Source organism: Cydia pomonella, chromosome 7, assembly GCF_033807575.1.
Source record: "Cydia pomonella isolate Wapato2018A chromosome 7, ilCydPomo1, whole genome shotgun sequence".
NCBI classification, from domain to species: domain Eukaryota; kingdom Metazoa; phylum Arthropoda; class Insecta; order Lepidoptera; family Tortricidae; genus Cydia; species Cydia pomonella.
This window is the reverse complement of record NC_084709.1, coordinates 19,097,514-19,118,486: the sequence shown is the minus strand read 5'-3', so window position 1 is coordinate 19,118,486 and position 20,973 is coordinate 19,097,514. Positions and strand designations below refer to the sequence as shown.

Genomic DNA, 20,973 nt, shown 5'->3' with positions numbered 1-20,973 from the left:
TAATATTTGCGTCGTATATTAGGACGATTCTTCAAAGGTCATTCGAATTAATTCCGATACGCTGTACTTTCCCACGCTGCCGTTTAATATAATTGAGCTAGTCGTAATGGAGTCACACGATTTATACAGTGTGTATTTGATATAACTGCAAAATTAAACTATACGTAGGTTTTAGTGCTATAAAACTATTCTGAGAAATGTGTTTAATTTAGTCTTAACCACCAGAGCAGAATTAATTTTTGAAATCTTTTCGAGCGGCAATGTATTTCGTACATCATAGTCACTTGTGACAATTGTGACGTCGCGTCATTAAATGCGACGTTTTGAGTTATATGGAATAATATTTATTCTTTGGATTTAAAATATATACAATGGCTTAAATGAACAAAATTACGAAAAAACGGACCGTATCAAATGTCTTTCTGAAATGTTGCAAGATGTAAGTTTGACGAACTTTGTAATGTTCTGACGGGTAAATAACCTAATTGTAAAGTACAAAAGTAGGTACTTATTTCTAGAAAAGTATTTATATATTGGTACTCCGATTTTACGATTTAGTTTTGATATTGTTATGATACAACATTGACACGGCTCACAGTGCATACGAACTAGTAAGGGCCACTCCACACTTGCGTCTTTTGAGCGTCGGCGTCTAATCGGTGCTATGGAAAATGGCATTGCTGCGCAATTGCGCCAAAGTTGCGTCGAGCAGCAGCCATAGAGTTGACTAGACGCTAACGCTAAAGAGACGCTAGCTAAGTGGGAGCGAGCTGCCTAATGACACAAGTCGGAGTGCATTTTATACGCAGCAATCAGCGATAGTATCATATCATATCATACGAACATCAAAACCTTAACAGATTGAATCTACATACATACCTATCATAAACCCTCTATGATGCCAAGAGCCGCAAATTACGGCCAGCATACAGGAAAACAAATTCCTTATTAGGTATGTGAAAATGTTATTACCGTGACAATAACGTCAATATAGAATGACGTTCAAAGTTCGATGATGAGATGACGTTTTATTGAGTGTATGATCAGTGCCGCAATTGCACGGCCATTCGAAACATGGGGTTCCTGAACATATCATAGAGAGCTTTTAATATGTGTGTAAATATACTCCGTTTTTTTTTTAAGATTAGAATATTTTAACCTCAAAATTAGTGGCAATTTACTTTTTCTTCCGAAATGCTAGGGTTCCTATGATATCTGATATTGATGTACAATAATATGTAAACGACACTTCAATTCAGTGCATAGTTACTCAGAGTTACTTTGAGGCTAGAAAAATTCTAATCTTAAAAAAAGGGATTATATTTAGCCACATAGCAGTGTATGTAACTGTACATATTTAGCTATTAAAACACTCCTATTTTTTAATGTGTTTCGTTATGTAGCAGTCTCATTAAAATGACTACACCACTGCTAGTTCATCTCTAAATATATCGATATCGATTTGAAGCCCTACTACCGCTGGGCTGGCTTCATTAGATTGAGTATGTTTACTTTCGAGAAGCCAACTTATGTCATTGTTTTAGCGGTACATACAGGAAGTGACGTATAATTTTACACCCAAACATGAACTTGGTTGTTGATTACTACATGCTAATGAATTACATACGCACATGACAAATGTCATATCCCATTTATAGACGTTCTTACACGTTACTTTTGGCATCACTAGCTATAGTATGAACAATTAGCCTTTGTTGTGCATTTTTTTGTCTATTTATCGTTTGTACGAGTAGGTGTACCTTAACGTACTCATTTAGATTTTTGTTTAAATATTTCTGCACAGCCCGCGTAGCCAACGTGCCAATCGTTAAAGGTCCGTAGCGCAGCGTAGTCAGCAGTCATCTCTCTCTACCGTTCTTCCACATTAGTGCGACAGTGACAGTTGCATTTCGTTCGCTACGGAGCATAACATACACAAATATTAAAGAAATTGGTTTCATTATAACAGTTAGGGCCACTTGCACCATCCTACTAACCTTAAAGGTTAAACCTGGAGTAACCGTGGTTGCTAGTACACTTTGACACCGGGTTAACCGGTTAAACCGTTAGTGCGAACCAGGTTAGTGCGATGGTAGTGGTGTTGTGGTGGTGGTAGTTTTTTTGGTGGGAGGGTGGCAGCATTATTTGCATGTAAAAATACGCAAGTACGAGTAAGTATCGCACTGATTGGCTAGCAAGTTATCTTTTCGCGGATTAGCAAAGTAATATTTTTTTGTTCTAATTAGTATATGTATTTCCGCAAAATGACGCCTGATCCTATTCATTATTTGAAAACCTATAAACCTAGTTTTTAGTTGTTTCAATAACATACTAACAAATCATCATCAATCACATTTGCACATCGTTTTTCAGTCTTTCTGCACCCCCGAATCTACAATCGTTTAGTTCATTTGTACAATTTTAAAGTATATTCGGTCGTAGAAGTAAAAAAGCTCTTAACAGTTAATATGATGAACTTATTATTTTTAGACACAGAAAACATTATTAAGATAACATCCTAACATAACACACACATACCCCCCCCCCCCCCCCACACACACACACACACAATGTCTCTCTCTCACACACACACGCACGCACGCATGCGCAAACACACACACACACACGCACGCACACACACACACACAATGTGTTGACACAATAAGAATTAGGCTTTATAAGTTTATCTTATAAGTTATCTGCTTGTATTATCTATTACTAAGCTTCATTAATTTTAATTTCCTTATTATACTTTTTCTTTTTCTGTTCAACATGGTTGCTTATGTAATATATTTAAGTAAATCGTATGATTTCCCTCACGGGACAGGCTTTGCCTAGTGTGGGTGTCAGAATAAAATGTAACTTGCTCTAATTTTTTTTTTGGAAATATACTATTTGTTTGGGGAACAGAAAATATTTTAGAAGTGGAAAAACGTTTCTCTTTTTGTATGGACAATCACCTGGTTTACTTCCCTCTTAAATCTTTTCGGGTCAGAGCGCATAAGCGCATTGTAATATGCCTATAAGGTGCAAATCGTTCACCTTACAGCGGTATTGGCCTCAAAGGATAGCAATGACAAAATAAATGCGTGAATTGTTTTGCAATGCATCTTTGGCACTGACTTTGCTTTAATTTAATAAATAAAAAACATTTACATTGTATAAAAACTCTCGGGCTATCTTCGCTTATCACAGATCAGTCACATTTTTTTGTTTTATTTATTGCTGCTTGAATAAACATTATTTCTACAACCATTTTGTCAAGCCTTCGTCTACAATTAGGAACTAAAATATCTCTATTGGCCTCTTCAAACGTTACCGACAATCGCATGCGTTTACAATACATTGCGGCATTTGGTTGATGGATTCAATTCATTGCTCCTGCTTAGCCAGCAATGTTCTAAAATCGCATTTGTTGCAAGGTTCAAAGAAGCCTTTTTTTGTTTGGCTGTTTACAAAACGGTCAAGCGGGTCGTTGAAAATGGGTGGTAGTCGTTAGGGCTTTCCGAAGTGTTAGTTTCGGCCTGGGGGCGGTGGTGGAAGTGTAGCCAGATAGTCTAGGGCCTTCTGGATCGCCGGCGGTATCGGTGGGGGAGTCGGCAAGTGAGCGCCCTGGAACACATTTGTAGAACATTTTAAATATGTATATGTAATTAACTATTTTAGGTTCCTAAACGGACGCTAGAAATAATGCCAATAATAATTGGTGAACAAACGCAATATACTTTGCTTAATATGGTCACATTTTCTATCGTATATGACGTATATTTCATTATAAGAAATGTCCTAAATAATGTCTTTGTTAATACCACCTATTTTATACAGACACGTTACTTTATTGTCAAAAATGTATACCTATAATCAAAACACCAATAGCTCAGTTGGTTTCACAATTTTTAAATTATTATTTTACATATTTTCTCCCGGCTGATGGTTTCGGCCACGGCGACTACTTCAACTTCGTTATTGAAGATAAGATATATTATGTTTATATTAAATAAATACGCTTTATTGACAGAGGATTAAAGTTCAATGATTACATTATAATATGACATCATATTAGGTTATATGACATCCGCGGCGGCAATCGAATTAAGCAGGTATATCTCATTAGCTGCAAACTTCAACTCTTGTCCAATGTTCAGCCATGTGTAATGTGGGACATATTATGTTTATAGAACTTGGCTCAACGCACATAGAATACGACATGGTGACGCCATATCTGATGTAACCAAACAAGCGACTCAAAAAAATATACTATACAAGCACATTTTGAACACAGCTGTGACGAGGACTAATACGAATGATGATTGCAATATTTGACATGCGCAGCTATTTTGTGTGATGGTAATATTAAGTCTGTATTTTTTGATTCGGGCATATTTTCTCATGTAAAATAATACCAATAACAAAATAATTGAAATGAACCACGAATCAAGTAAATTTTGACTTTTATCCAAAAAGTAGGTATATTTTTACGTAGTATAAATATACTACAACGCGATAAGCTCAAAAACTAGATGGTCGCATTTTCACTCGTTTACTCTTTATAATTCTGGATATGAGTTAAATACTTGTACATAAGTACGTGTACAAACTTGTACCGACGAGGTTGTTACAGCTTTAGTGCAAAATATACCATATTGTATGACCAGTAACAGTTTGGTGTAGGAAAACATCGTGAGAAACTCCCACTCATAGTTTTCCCTCAGGGAAGGAAAGTCACTGCTATAAAATTGTGCCTGGTTGCCGTGCGGACCCCATGCAGCCTTAGCCAAAAAGCCGCAACAACGCGAGGAAGATGATGAGGGCTGTCAAATTTGCCTGGCAGATAAATCCATCTATGTGTGTCAGTAATCAAATACGCTTAGAGCTTCGAACACAGCAGACATATGTGCCATATTACCGTCAAACATTTACATATACCAGAGAGCCAAAGACAGATCTAATGGACGCATCTGTACCTACATCTCTAGATAATGAAAGAATAAATGCCTCAGGCTTAAACCCGTTCTCGTCATTAGCGAGTTAATTGAAATAGTTGACGGTGCTTCTGGTGCGGTATAGCTTCCCCTGCGCGATGACGACATCACTGCTGTCCGGCCCCGATGCCTTCTTCAGTACCGTCCATCTTGTTCAGCCCGTCAACTCTGACGGACACATCATGTGGGTATATCTAATTATACTTCGTATCCAAATCCAAGACAACAAATATAATTTACTAGCAGCAGTACACGTTATCGTGCAGTCCAAGTCACACATTTTAGAGATTATAGTATTTAAAAAACAAGTTCGCGCTGTCCCTCTCACACGCCACGCTGCGTTCCTGCTTCGACATCGCTCCTCCAGTACTCATTACATGTTTTTGTGTTAGTCCGAGTCACACGTATTTTCGCCAAAATAGTGTTCCTCTAAATATGTGTACCTAATTGTGTTTCGATTAATGTTTATTGTGCGCTGAATAAGAAGTATAGAATCAAAACATTATTTGAACTGCCGACCGCCGTACCCTCGAACGAAAAATTGATGTTTATTCAGCTCGGCAAGTCTAGTCTCGTTTGCCATACTTACATGGCAGTTAAACTTTCAATTTGAAATTGTAGGTATATTCGTTTAGCGTAATAAACTTATTACCTAAGAAATCAAGTAAGTAATTTTTACGTTCATACGAAATCACTTACTACAACTACCTTCTTTTTTGAATAAATAAATTACGGAAAAAACAAGTATGGGGCTACAAATAGATTACAATTTGAACTTTAAATAATTGTAATGCGTACTATTATAGTATTATTTACTAATATAATATTATTTAGATTTCATTTTATGATTGCATAAAATGCAATGTTCACTCACAATTTTTTTTTTTTTTACGAGATGCTTTCGCGTACAGATTTAAATATACAAACCATATCTGAATAAAGTTAATATATACTAGGTAATCGTTTCACGAAAGCGGCTTTTACCATGTCCGATCTACCCTACCATACAATAAAACAGAGAACAATGGTAATCCTTGCCGATTGGTAATAAGTGCCTATGAATGATAACAAAACGCGTCTTTATGCAAATGTACATACACAGTACCAACAAGTTTAATGAGCGTCTTATGAGGATACCTATAGGTATAAATATACAGGAGTAATGTCAATCAATACATAATCTATAAGACATTGGAAGACTATTTAGTCTGACTGACAGTTTAAAGTGTTTAATGCCATTAATCGACGTATACAAACGGGACGTGCTATGCGTGCTCCGATACCGTGCGCCCCATGCCCCATATGAGGGCCATAGTGAATCTATCGTATGGATCATGACGGATTAGGTAGTAGGCTTTAATCGGACATCGCGGTATCGTCGAGTCTTGGGTCCAATCGATGTGGTCGCCTCCTAAATTTGATCATCAGTTAGTTACCCCTTTGTTATTATTAGACAGCTTTGACTAACATAATATAATATAATTTTAAAATGAAATATATTATGGAAAGATATACTTGATTTGTTTAATATTGTGGACTCCGTCTAATAATAATTCTCCTTTCCGTGAGTACTTAGAAGCTTAGGTTTACTGTGCAACAAGATATTCATCAAACAGAAAATCGGTATTAACTGTGTTGATTAAAGTTTTAATGTAATTTTATTATGCACATTAATTAATAGTTCAAAATTAAAACACATATTAAATAAATATTTTCTTATAAATGAGATGTCGACATGGTACTATATTTGCCCCACTTTAATAGTGAAGAGGCTATCATTACTCCACAACCATTGTGTCGAGGGCTCCGCTTTCACAGCGTCGAAGCTATATTTGCCCCACTTTAATAGTGATAAGGCTATCATTACTCCACAATCATTGTGTCGAGGGCTCCGCTTTAACAGCGTTGAAGCTATATTTGCCCCACTTTAACAGTGATGAGGCTATCATTACTCCACAATCATTGTGTCGAGGGCTCCGCTTTAACAGCGTCGAAGCTATATTTGCCCCACTTTAATAGTGATGAGGCTATCATTACTCTACAACCATTGTGTCGAGGGCTCCGCTTTAACAGCGTCGAAGCTATATTTGCCCCACTTTAATAGTGAAGAGGCTATCATTTCTCCACAATCATTGTGTCGAGGGCTCCGCTTTAACAGCGTTGAAGCTATATTTGCCCCACTTTAATAGTGATGAGGCTATCATTACTCCACAACCATTGTGTCGAGGGCTCCGCTTTAACAGCGTCGAAGCTATATTTGCCCCACTTTAATAGTGATGAGGCTATCATTACTCCACAATCACTGTGTCGAGGGCTCCGCTTTAACAGCCTTGAAGCTATATTTGCCCCACTTTAATAGTGATGAGGCTATCATTACTCCACAACCATTGTGTCGAGTGCTCCGCTTTCACAGCGTCGAAGCTATATTTGCCCCACTTTAATAGTGAAGAGGCTATCATTACTCCACAGTCATTGTGTCGAGGGCTCCGCTTTCACAGCGTTGAAGCCATATTTACCCCACTTTAATAGTGAAGAGGCTATCATTACTCCACAATATTGTGTCGAGGGCTCCGCTTTCACAGCGTCGAGGCTATATGTACCCCACTTTAATAGTGAGGAGGCTATCATTACTCCACAATCATTGTGTCGAGGGCTCTGCTGTCGTAGTGTTGAGGCTAAGTTTGCCCCACGTCATAGTGAGGATGCTATCATTACTCCACAATAATTGTGTCAAGGGGTCCGCTGTCGCAGCTGTCGCAGTGACGAAGATATATGCCGCACTTTAAGTTATATGTACTATACAATTCCACAATAATCGTATCGAGGCCTCCATTTCCGCAGCGTCGAGGCTATATGTGCTTCATTTTAAGTGTCGAGGTTATAATGCTTCGGTCATTTGGTTCTTCGGTTGCTTTCCTCCTTTTGGTCGCTTCGCTCTTCGGTCGCTTCGCACTTCGGTCGCTACGCTCTTCGGTTACTTCGCTCTTCGGTCTACAGTCGGTCATTATACATATCTCAAAATGATATCGTCAAAGATATATAACGTTGCTCTACTATAACAGTGTTGATGCCAATGTAATGATTGAAGACTTTAATAGTATTGGAAGTAGCTTTACGCATGTAAATATAAGGGACTAAAGAGCAAAAATATTTAAGGTTGAGCTAAAGTTTACAGGACTTGTAAAAATAATGAAATATAAAGGAGGTTCTTGTTACGCTGAGGTAATTTAATCGGTGTTAATGCGGCCTAAAATACCTTAAACAAAATGTACGCAATGTCATTGCCCTTACAGACAAAGAAATGCTGTATGTAAACAACATATAGGAAAAATATATATGTAAACCCTTTAACCCAAATTTATGATTCGTACTCATATCACGCTGTTATATACTCCTAATAACTTCAAACGTCAGCTTTGATATGCTGTCAAGAATATACCATATCAACGAGCCTAATGTAATAAATCCGGTACAATTTACTTACGGATTCTCAGCTCCAAACTTCAGGGGAACATCGCCGCATCAAACAAGAGGTGAACCGCCGTTGATGCACTATCCCGCGACGCGAAATAAGTGCTGTAAATTGTGCAACCATGCAACTAGAGATATGCTGCCACGTGTTGCAGTCGCTTGCGCTAAGTAGCTAGATTAATAATCGCAATAAAGGGTTGAAATCCTTTAACAATAACATTATTATTGTCTGAAATGTAAATGCTCGGGTTGTCATATTGTCTTGCTGTAAAAGAAAGCTTAAATAGTTTTCATTTTTCGTCGCAATGCACACTGTACAGTTTTATTGTAGGTAACGTTAAAAAATGTTACTCCTTAAAATGAAGTACAAGTTACAAGTCATGCCAGATATTTTGTTCACAAATATATCATAACTCAACACATAATCTACCTAAGTTCCTTGCCACTTGTTAGCGTAGTAGCCATCATCGTTCAGATACGCATAAGCAGATGAGATTAGCTATTTAGTTATAAATAATATCATATTACTATTTCTTGATCTGTGGTAATAACTAAAATTAGTCCATCTATATTTTCAAAGTGATAAGTTTCAAATACTTAATACCTACAGGATACTCTACTAGTAATTGTCCAGACTTAGTTTTAAAGTACTTACATATAGCCTTGATATTTATGGTAGCTTTACAATGAAGAAAATTCTCCTTTATCTACCTCACTCAAAGGCTATTTACCGAGGAAAGTATTGATTGCTGTATTCAAAATTAACTTTAAAGTGTCGTAACATAAAATTAGATTATATTTTAGGGTCAGTAACGCGCATGTAATATACCTCTGCAGTAGCGGGCATTCATAGGCTACGGTGATTGTTTACCATCAGGCAGGCCGTATGCTTGTTTGTCTCCGTTGTAATTACATCCAGAGAATGGTTGGTAAATTCTAAATTATAGAAAATGGTTTGTTTATATGGTTACAGACAGAAAATGCCCATCTAAAACTTATTTAGAGCCAACTAAAGCTTGAAAACACATTTACACTTAATGGCGTCCTGGCTTGTAAATGACATAAAAATAGTTGTACCTTGTGAATATTAAGATATATACAACTTTATCAATATACTACAGTGAAATCAAAGAAAGTTTTATACTTTTTTAATATTAACGAAATGAAATACCAAGAGCAATTTCACTCCTTAATTTTATTATGCTATACATACATTTTACATTTATACTATGTGGATACATAAATAATTATTTAAATTGGATATAAATTAATAACTTCTAGGTGGTACGTTGTTCTCTTTAGTCAAAATCAATAATATCAGTATGTTCGTAACATACTGATTTGATATCGATATTTTATTTTATTTTCGCATTCAGGATTTGAATTTAAATACAAAGCTCTGAACATCTGCTAGTAAATTATATTTGTTGTCTTGGATTTGGATACGAAGTATAATTAATAATCAAACGAACTTACCTGTGAAGTTTGATTACAATTATGCGAGTATCCAAATCCAAGACAACAAAGACCCGCCCCCCATCCCCAAAAATGAAAATAAAATAGTCTCTGTTAATAACACAAAAATAACTCTGAAATAATGAGTACTGGAGGAGCGATGTCGAAGCAGGAACGCAGCGTGGCGTGTGAGAGGGACAGCGCGAACTTGTTTTTTAAATACTATAATCTCTAAAATGTGTGACTTGGACTGCACGATAACGTGTACTGCTGCTAGTAAATTATATTTGTTGTCTTGGATTTGGATACTCGCATAATTGTAATCAAACTTCACAGGTAAGTTCGTTTGATTATTAATTATCGATAGTTCATGAAGGAATTACCTCAGGCTTGAACCCGTTCTCGTCATCAGCGATGTAGTTGAGGTTGATGACGGTGCCATCTGGCGCGGTGTAGCTAAAGCCGCCCTGCGCAATGATGACGTCACTGCTGTCCGGCCCCGATGCTTTCTTCAGCGTGCCCGTCTCCTCTGCCTTTATGCCGTTCTCTGTTTCAAAGCTGAAATGGTAAGCAGATGTTTTGGTAGCCGACGTGTGAGCATCATTTTTTTAATTTATCAATAGGTGGTTAAATTATATAGTGGTGGATCAATTATTTGTATATACAGTATATATTTACACTGAAAGGTAGTACTAGGAAATAACTGTAAATTTATAACTATCCGGGTAATCTTGGACGGTAACATAATAGTCACGGTACTATAAACTCAAATAGATGTCGTTTACTAAAGGAAAAATGACCAAGCGTCCAATGAAAGGATATAATAATTTAATTACAATATTTAATAAAATAGTTTGATTGGTTCTCTAGTTATTTGCGATTCTACTTTGCACCTTACCAGTACTGCGCAATTACGAGTACTAGCAATAACCGGCTAAAAAGTGATGCGTTGATGTATTTTGGTTGGCATGAACCAGTACTTTTACCGTGACTTACTATCGTAAATTCTTATTTGATCCAACCGCCCAACTATGGTCCAAAGCTGACTTACATATCTTTGTTTAGGTGTATTATTATTTGCTAATAGACTAATATTTTTATAAATGGGAGAAACAACTAAAAATAAGGTTGGTATTCATTCACACTTTAAATATTACGTGTTGCACTATACTTGGATAATTTTACGGACAAGACAAAAGACAAACACAAAAAGACAAAAGACATCCCTGTAATTTTCTTTCGTATTTATTCAACGTTGATTCTTTAGGCATAGTTTTTAATTGAAAGATAATCTCCATACACCCAATTTTCTGCCTTAACAAAAATAGATTCAAGCACCTATGTATAGATAAAACACGCCCATTCAGGTAAGATTATTATGACATAGCTTTAATAGCTTAAAACAATTATCCGCAAGATGAAATCATCAGATATCAATCGCGATGTATAGATAACCAAAATATTAATTTATTAAATATTAATTTAACTGGTGACCGAAGAGCTGGCGGCTTCCTCGCACAACGTATCAGTCAATACTGACGAGGAAATGCCGCCAGCATCCTTGGTACAATGCCTGAAGGGCCTATTTTAGATTTAAGCTAATTATAGTAATCCTCCGTATATATCCATTATGTATATTGTTATTTTAAATAAAGTATTTAATCTATTAATTATAAATACCATAAAACCTACGTAAAATATTTAAATAAGTATGAATTTGATATTATCATCTGACTAATTTTAATACTCTTTTGTATATTACATATTTTTCATATTAGTAGAATTTCAATTAGTCAAATATTAGTTTAAATCTCTAGCAATTATGTTCTAGCTTGCTAAATACATCCTAATAATCAGTTACAGTCATGTCACGGTCACGATCAAATTTTAAAGCTTTACCGACTGAACTTGACCTTAAGCATCAAAATAAATCAATTTTATCATCAAACTGTACTACATTAACATTAGCTAAGTATAGATAATTAGGTCAAGGAAGTTACCACCCACAGCAAAATTTGCTTTGACTATATTTCTCCGAATATGAATTATTCAGATGTGTGTTCAGTTTGGTTGAAAACGATCTGCAAACGCGTGGTTTCTCAATTATCCTTCTCATGCATGCGTGCGTCATTGCGAGAATGCTGGATGCCTTTTCAATATCCGACATTATAATCGGTATCGGATCCGGCATTTTACGTTCTTCCGTCAGCAAACATGTGATACTGATAACTCGGGGCACATTCTAGGGATTTGATATCGATAAAAAAATATGTCGATTGTAATAATACGTGTGCTCACTGAAAATTCTCGAAATAGTTTTGATAAGCAACTCCTTTTATGTTTGTCTCGAAATTGTTTATGTACCTAATGGTATTTTTTATGATTTAAGGTAAATTGCACTTTTTATATACTTTTAGCAATAAATGAAGATAGAGTAATATTTAAGAAATATCATTTTATTAGAATAAAACATTGAGTGCGAATGTAGAAATACTGACCTGGTTTAAAAATATTTTTTTTTCCAAAATACACCTACATATATAGAATTTAAAAACCAGTATACAAAGTGATTTTGTATAAATATGTTTATTTTGTAGACCATTTAGATGTCGGCAGTAACATCGATATATTTTATTGTCGTTAAAATATTTTGCTACGTCACTTTCAACTTCAACATTTATTCAGCAAATAGGCCACAAGGGCACTTTTACACGTCAACATGGAATTTACAAACAAGCAAAAACAAGCACACCAACAATTAAGTATAAAATACAATTCATTGAAAATATTAATGCAAACTACTTAAAGTATTTTTGTTTAAAGAAAAAGTAAGTGAATTATTATTATTACTTAGAGATGTATAAAGTCTCTAAATGTCGAATTACAAAAAATAACTAAAATAATAATAATACTGATAGAAACAAACACATACAAAAATAAATTCTAAAATAAAGTTCTTTAGTACAAGTTCCCCGAGTTATCCCAGGTTTGTCCGTCAGTGATCAGTCTGATTTGATTGAATTCCGCCATATAAGGTATGGATTATGCTTTAAAAAAAATCCGCCATAAGGTTAAAAAGGGTTCGGTTTCAGCTTTGTCGGATTTAACTTAATTTTCCTCGTGTCGCTTAATGTAAAAGGGTTCGAAGACACTCGACATTTAGTCGACTAACGGAAATACCTGTATCTGCAATTCCAGCTATATCGCGATGTTATCTGCATCCTCAAGTTTCACAATTTAAATGTGTTTTATTGAAACTTATTTTGTGAGCGGCTTTTCAGCCGAATATGAGATTACCGACTTTTAAAATGTAATTTCTCAATATTAGTTCGTTAACTTTTGGGAATCATGTGAACAATCTCAGGTGTACATGTAACACAAATCCGTGTAACTACATAAAATGTACATCACACATCTGTAACTACCTATTCCTAATTTTATATGGAGAGGCAATTGAACTTTAGAAATCAGTTCTTGACTTGTCAATTTTACAATGCATCTGCGGAAATTGTACACATCTGTGTATATGTTTGTACTGATATGGTATTTGTTTATACTACTAGAGAGAAAACGAGCGTAAAGAAATCTTAAGACGCTCATCTTATTGACCTTGATGCGAAACGTCAGATGCGTAAATCCCGGCCGAAACCCTCCTATGACTACAGTCACCATAGTTCTGGTCAACTCTACTGCCCCACATGCGATAGAGTTTTTAAAAGTAAGTTTAGCTTTGCAAGCCATAACAGGGCTCACGCTCGAAATTAGCCAGGGTCGCCATTGTCGATCACGGCATGGATAGCTATAAACTACTAAGTAGATACGGTTTATCATGAAATTAAACTAAAAAATACCTATACCTAATAATATTCTAGGATTTTTGAATGAATAAACATATAGTTTGTTTTTTTTTATGATTAATAACGTGTACTCATTTATTTTACTTATGTTTTCCATTTTTTTCACATACCAAAAAACTTTGCATGAGTGTTACCACCAAATGGACTCAACTCAGCACAATACAGGCTTAGAAGCTAATTTGATAAGATAACACAAATAAAAAACTACCTGTAACGGTAGGAGCCGTCGACCTGCTGGTCGAAGTCCTGCTTGATGATCGCGATGGCCTGGTCCGCGCCCTTCTGCTGCGGCGCGCCCGCTCCCAGCGCCACGAAGCACATCAATAATATTACACTCTGAAATCAAACAACATCATACCTAGTTATTATTTTCTAACAAGTCTATTTTGTAGGAATATTATAGTGAATTGGGGTTTTGAGTTTTGATAACTGGGCACGATATATGGGCACGAGAATAATTTATTGGCAGAAATTTCATTTTTGGTACAAGCTTTTATCGCTGATTGTACATTTTTTTCACAGGCAACTAATACTCATCAAGACAATTTTAAGAAAACCGAATACAATTAGTTTGCGTTGTTTTATCACAAAGTTCCCATTTCTACCTCATCTCTCCATCTTCAGATCAGCTCTAGGTCATCATAATATTGCATTGTCTTCCGATTTTAAAATTTCAGCTCAATCAGAAATCGGGAAGTGGGTCAAATTTAACTTGCAAGATTTGACTCGTACAAACGTAGTTACATACATAGTTACAGTGCAAGTTAAATACAAGCTTGTAAAACGTTTAAGGATTGTTTGACTTAATTATGCAGTAATTTTATAGCCAGCCCTCTAAATACACACCTACTTCAATATACGACAAATGTATCGCTTTGAAGCGTTGTAAAAAATTACAAAAGTTTACTGATATAAAATTATCAAGTTCTAAAGTGTTGTATTCAATTTTCTAACATATAAACTGGACAGCTGGTTACATAGTAAATAAAAACTGATTTTGTATGTTCGCTGACACATACGTTTTAAATATTTAGAAATTTTTAAAATATCAAATTAACTATAGTTCATGTGTCATCCACAACGACGAGCAGATTCGTCAATCTAATCTTTAATAACCTTTACATGACAATACGAGCAAAGAGAATTTGAAATAGAGGTATTATCAGAAAACTTTGTAATTATTTCACTGATATGTGTTCAAGTTGTTAAATATCAATAAGTGGCGCCATCTAATAGATTAAAGGCCAAACTTATAGCAGCATCGTTTCGAGCGATGGCGCCATAACCTTTAGGTAGTGCCCGGATAGATGGCGCCACTTTTTGATATTTAACTAATTGAACACATATCAGTGAAAGAATAAGGATCAAAGTCAAATGGCGTTTTAAAAGTTTTAATTATGTGTCGAAAGATGGCAGTAAATTTACATCGCTACAAAGTTTTCTTTGACAATACACCTCTATTTCAAATTCTCTTTGAGTCAAGGCACGCTTCTTCGTGAATGACACGATCTATACATATTATATTTTGTACAACTTTTTGGTTTGGTACATAGGGACTAGTCCCTATCCTATATTCTATAGTTATTACCCTAGGGTAGCAAACTACATTTTATCGCATGCTGTACCTAAAAGAACGCCTTAAGTAAACGTTACGGCAAATAATTTTGATAAACAAATTGATCAGTGATAATAAATAGGCTCTAAGCTAACTAGCTTAGTCTTTCGACACATAATTCTGTCTGTTTATTGTACTAAAATGAACTCATTTTAGTACAATAAACAGACCTGAAGAGCTGATAAAGAGACCTATTCTGCATATAAATGTCTTAAAATTGTCCTCAAATTACTAAGTCAAACTTGTCATAGCCTAATCGGATAGGTAGCTTGTTTTTAGGCCAACTGCACGAACATACTTAAACAAACACGTAATGTCCACTTGCTAATTGTACCCACAAAACAAATACAGTTTGCTTTAGTACAGAACAGAATAATAACGCCATAACTACATACACATTCTATAAAAATTTAGCCTTTTTGCATAAGGACAATAAAAGTTGTGGCACACGGCCTTCGCGTGACGAACACGCGAATGCTTCGAATCGCTATTCGATTGTTTTACCGCAGGCAAATAAATATGTCGTGTTCACATAGCGTTGTAGGCCATATACCTACGAATTTCCGGAAAAAAGTTTTTTTTTCAATACTTCTCAGATTTATGGTTATTTTTCACAGAACACCATCCTCCTAAGGCCCTACGAACATTTTTTATACAATATTCCACGATCTATTTTGAACTTTTATAATGTAGAGGAGGATAGAAGTGAACTGTAGAAAAACGTTTCAGCGTTGTATTATAAAATAAAAAATTTCGAGGGACTACGATATGTGGTTTCAATGGTATTGTGGTTCGTGGCAACGCACATGTAACACCCTTGGAGTTGCAGACGTCCATAGGCTTCGCTAATTGCTTACCACTAGTCTTGGCGGACCGTATGTTTATGTGATATTAAAAAAAGTTCTAAAATTATTTGTCATAAAAATACTAAACTAATATCAAGTGATTTACTTACAAAATATGGAATTAACATCTTCATCTTTTTCCTCCCGGCTTTTTCCACTTGGCAACTAATCACTTAGCGTAGGCACTATTTACGAAAGCAACTGCCATCTGACCTTCCAACCCAGTGTGGAAACTAGGCCTTTTTGGGATTAGTCCGGTTTCCTCACGATGTTTTCCTTTACCGAAAAGCGACTGGTTAATATCAAATTAATAATGATAATTATGTTGTACATAAGTTCCGAAAAACTCATTGGTACGAGCCGAGGTTTGAACTCGCGACCTCCAGATTGAAAGTTGCACGCTCTCGCCGGTATTGACAAAATAAATATTTCGTTTTAATCTAATATAATAAGGCGATTATTTACCAGGTTATCATATAATTGTGTAAATTAAATTTATTTACCCTATACGCTAATAATGTTATATAGAACTAGGTCCTCACATATCAAATTACAGTTTACCTTTTAGTATACCTAAGCTAGATAGAATTACTAAGGTTATAACGCTTCATGGCTTAATGGCATTTGATATAGAATTACATAATGTCATCTTGGCCTTCCAATACTCTGTGATATAGGTCAGTACTAACAAGAGTACCTACTAGTAATTTACTTAATAAGATGATAGTGTGTTTTAGTACTTAAATAAAAAAAGGAAAAGTCACCGGCGACCGCAGAGCTGGCAGCTTCCTCGCTCAAATAATTAATATCTTAATAAAGTAATTAAAATAATAAATAATTAAAATCTTGCAATACAGCGAAGAAATCCTGCCAGCATCTACGGCACCATGCCGCAGGGGGATATTTTTTAGTATTTTATTTTAGTATTATTTATATTGATATTTCGGGTTTAAGTTTTGTAGTTTAGTTATATAATTGAATTTGTATCCACATTATTGTAATAAACCTTCTAATAAAATGGGAAGTCACGTTGTAACACAATTCAGAGGGTCATTTTCTTTCACCTTGATAATGCTGCACTCCAGTGATGGAACTATTATTTATTATTGTGGTTTTAGTGGGCCTTTTAAGTGCCACATTGACCAGGTATTGAACTATTGTAGTAGTACTATTGAACTATTGTAGTTTAAAGTTGGTTACTAATGCCCGTTGTTGAATCTAGGAAATTCCAAATTTTTTGCGCCGTAATGCTCTGTATCTCATTAGGTTGCCAAACGTGCCGCTCTAAGTAGGTAGGTACTTCTTTTTGACATTAGTGATCAGCAGGAACAGAGAATGTGCATTGCAGTCTCCTCGGATTCCTGACAGAACTGTATAGACGAAGCTCTCGGTACATTTTTAACGTCGAAGAACGAACTTGATATAAATGAGCGATGTTTGCAGCCGCATTAGGTACTGCGTACAAGATAATTAACTCAAAAATCGTCGATCAGATCCAATAAGTTGTGTAGTTTTGAAAATTAGTACAGTTATTTTTGAATTGTCCAGATTGTTACTAAAAGTCCCCGATGGTGGGAGGCGAGCGAGGTGGGGGAAGGGGGAAAGTATATTTTTACTATTTGCTTCAGTTTTCTTAATTATATCAGGCTAAGGCTAAGTTAAGTCTTTCAGTTATTTGATAGTCGACAGATACCAAATTGCATGAAACTTTGAGCCCTTGAAAGTTCACATTTTGGTCACACAGAGCGCGACCATCGCTTTTAGTTCCCCTACCACATACACTTCGTACTTATGAGATAACTTAATTACCAATACTTCCGAATTTCCAGTATTATTCCCAACATCTCATGGTTATAATATATGACTTTGCCTACAAAAAGAAGTTCTAAAGTCACCTGATCCCTTTTGCCCCTACTCCTACATACACTAAACAAAACTAACATGTCAGCATTATTTACTGAGATTTCTCTTGCTAGACTAATATAACTAGCCGTGGTCAAACAATCGGTTAAACTAAATACGTCTGTGTGCATGAAGATGTATGATAACGAGGTGTTTTGCAAGCGTGGTGGGAAAACGCCGAAGAATTCGAGTAAGCACTGAAAAACAATGCGTAAAGACCAAGGCGTGAAATTACAGTACCTTTTATATTATACACGCTGTAGGACCTTGTCGTTTTATGATCATTAATGAGCCAGGGTCCGAAATGTATAAAAAGTTGAAGTGAGAATTTGCTAAGCTATGCAGATTTTTAAGTAAGTACTGTAGTAAGTATCAATGCAATATCTTTAGATATAATATAATAATTATTAGATTATAAGATCTTTACATTTATAATGCCAAATATACCTATTAGATCTTTGTGTGATTTTTATATAAATCGTTTTCATCGTGTTGTCCCGGCATTTTGCCATGGCTCCCGTGAGCCTGGGGTTCGCTTGACAACTAATCCCAGGAATTGGCTATTGGCACTAGTTTTTACGAAATCGACTGCCCTCTGATCTTCAAACTCAGAGGGTAAATAAGGCCTTATCGGAATTAGCGCGGTTTCCTAACCGAAAAGCGACTGGTCAAAAGAAATTTCGTACCTACATAAATTCCAAAAAACACATTAGTAAGAGCCGGGGTTCGAACTTGCGACCTCGCAATCAGCCACACGCACTCTCTTACCGCTACACTACCAGCGCTTTTTTTGTGCTTTTATATTTATACATATTAAATATTACAAACCGTCTTACACAAATTGACACAGACGACGGAAGTAAGCCCAATAAGGCTTGTACTGTGCATCCTTAGACCATATTTAATTAGGTAGGTACATAAAAATCATATCGATTGATAACGGCATTGAAGGGTTTTTTGTTTTGTACGAAGTTTTTATAAATAATATAAATACTTTGCTACTCGTTCGGTAATTTATTCATAATAACAAAACTTGACCAATCAACGAGATGATTATACCCATAAAAAAATAATTCCGTCTAAGATATTTCTAAGATCGTGATTCCAGTAATCAAACACAACACATGGCTACTTTACTTCATTCTATTTATACATATATCTTCGTTGCATTTAAAGTAGTTTAGAAAAAAGTCGCTAACATACGCAACAATCTATCACTCAAATAGGCACATGTTTAGTCTTTAGAATGAAAACACTAGCAATAAAATTTAATTTGATGGCACGCTTGTCGCGGCCTCCTAAATGGCTTCGCAAAGGTATTGTGCTGTCCTATGCCAAAGTGACTTATGGGTCTTAAAGTCTCGTATGAATAGCAGTCAGGTAATATGGATGTATGACATTTTGGTTCAGGAGAGCATTGTGTAGGCAGGGCTGGTGGCGTAACGACGGTCGCCCTATGAACCGGCTGTGGGCACATCCTCGCCGCTAGATATTTCAATATTGATTCCTCAAATGTCAACTTAAGGTTCCATTGAATATTTAGCAGTAGGTAGACTTTAATGGCTTAATAAATGTGTCAAGTGGGACAAAAATCGTACGATTTATTTACCATAGCTAAATACCTAATTTTATTATTTATTTTGATTTCGGTCAAAATGTATTAAAAAAACAAACCTTACGAGTATTAATGAAATGGCATACTATTTGCGTTTTTTTCTACATTTAATATTACTCTTCGGGTCATAGAAAAATAGAGAATATGTTTTATTTTATTTTATTCGGAAACCAACAGCTTAACAGTTTTAATTTACAAATCTAGATACTCGCCAAATGGTTGTATAACAGTATCTAGCTTATCTTTAATTGATACTTCGTGCCAACGGTCATATGATCCTTCTATTCTAAAGTGTTGTGTACTAAAGAGCTCTGGCTCTGATTCTAAATTAAATTTCCAGTAGGTATATTTCATGCTAGGTCAACAACTTTAATGAATGATTGCAGATTGCATTTTAAAATCATTCAACCATTAGTTGATAATATCGTTTATAAATAAATTGTTAAAATTAACTAATAATAATCAATATTCAGTTCAAACATACACTCTATATCGCAACATCCTATGACATCGCAAAAATTGTGACCTGTGAATATTGTGAATATTGTGAATTGTGTATTGTATTTAAACTGTCATCATCTTTTAATTTTTTCAGATTATTTAAACTTTTTTACCTCAACCTTAAGGAGCACTATTAAATAGTATGGCTGTAACACAAGAGGATATCTCAAAGGGCAAGTTAAATAGGTTCCCAGTAATCAAACGTTATCACTAACACGCTGATACTTTTTTTTATCAAATACATATCCTAGTTACATCTTCGCACTGTTACTCACCATGATTGCAGTTGTTTCAGGAGTCTCAGGGTCCCATATGGTGGAGTCGGCGTCGTCTGCGCCGGATTGTACTTGCGCGTAATCACGCCTCCCTTTTATAGAGACGCGGGTTTGTCTAGCCGCTGCAGGGGAGCTGCACCGAGTGCATAGCGCGGGGACGGACTCGGGAGTTGATTTTGTTACGGTTGCGATAATTGTAGTTTTCTGTTTTTTCATTTCCGTCAAAATCCGTAGGCGTAAATGTTGATCTCCTGTAAAAAAATTCAATTCAAAATATTACCTACCTTTCCGCGAAAAAACTGTTTCAATTATCTACAGTTTAATCGTTTGCTATTCGAAACTAGAGCACTATTAGGCTAGTAAATATTCATGAAAATGTATTTATTCCTTAATAAATTAAAAACATGATTGATTACTTGTCTAACACTACTACTAACATGTACTACGGGAAGTAA

At 35.5% G+C, this 20,973-nt stretch overlaps 1 protein-coding gene across 1 annotated transcript; it reads right to left on the bottom strand.

The window, feature by feature from the left end:
• Positions 1-3,094: 3,094 nt before the first annotated feature.
• Positions 3,095-20,749, bottom strand: LOC133520074 (endocuticle structural glycoprotein ABD-4). The gene is made up of 4 exons (XM_061854374.1): positions 20,519-20,749; positions 13,974-14,101; positions 10,292-10,466; positions 3,095-3,612 (listed from the first exon to the last, which is right to left on the bottom strand). Exons 1-4 carry the CDS (start codon positions 20,732-20,734, stop codon positions 3,514-3,516), a joined length of 618 nt encoding a protein of 205 aa, XP_061710358.1. The 5' UTR covers positions 20,735-20,749; the 3' UTR covers positions 3,095-3,513.
• Positions 20,750-20,973: the final 224 nt, after the last annotated feature.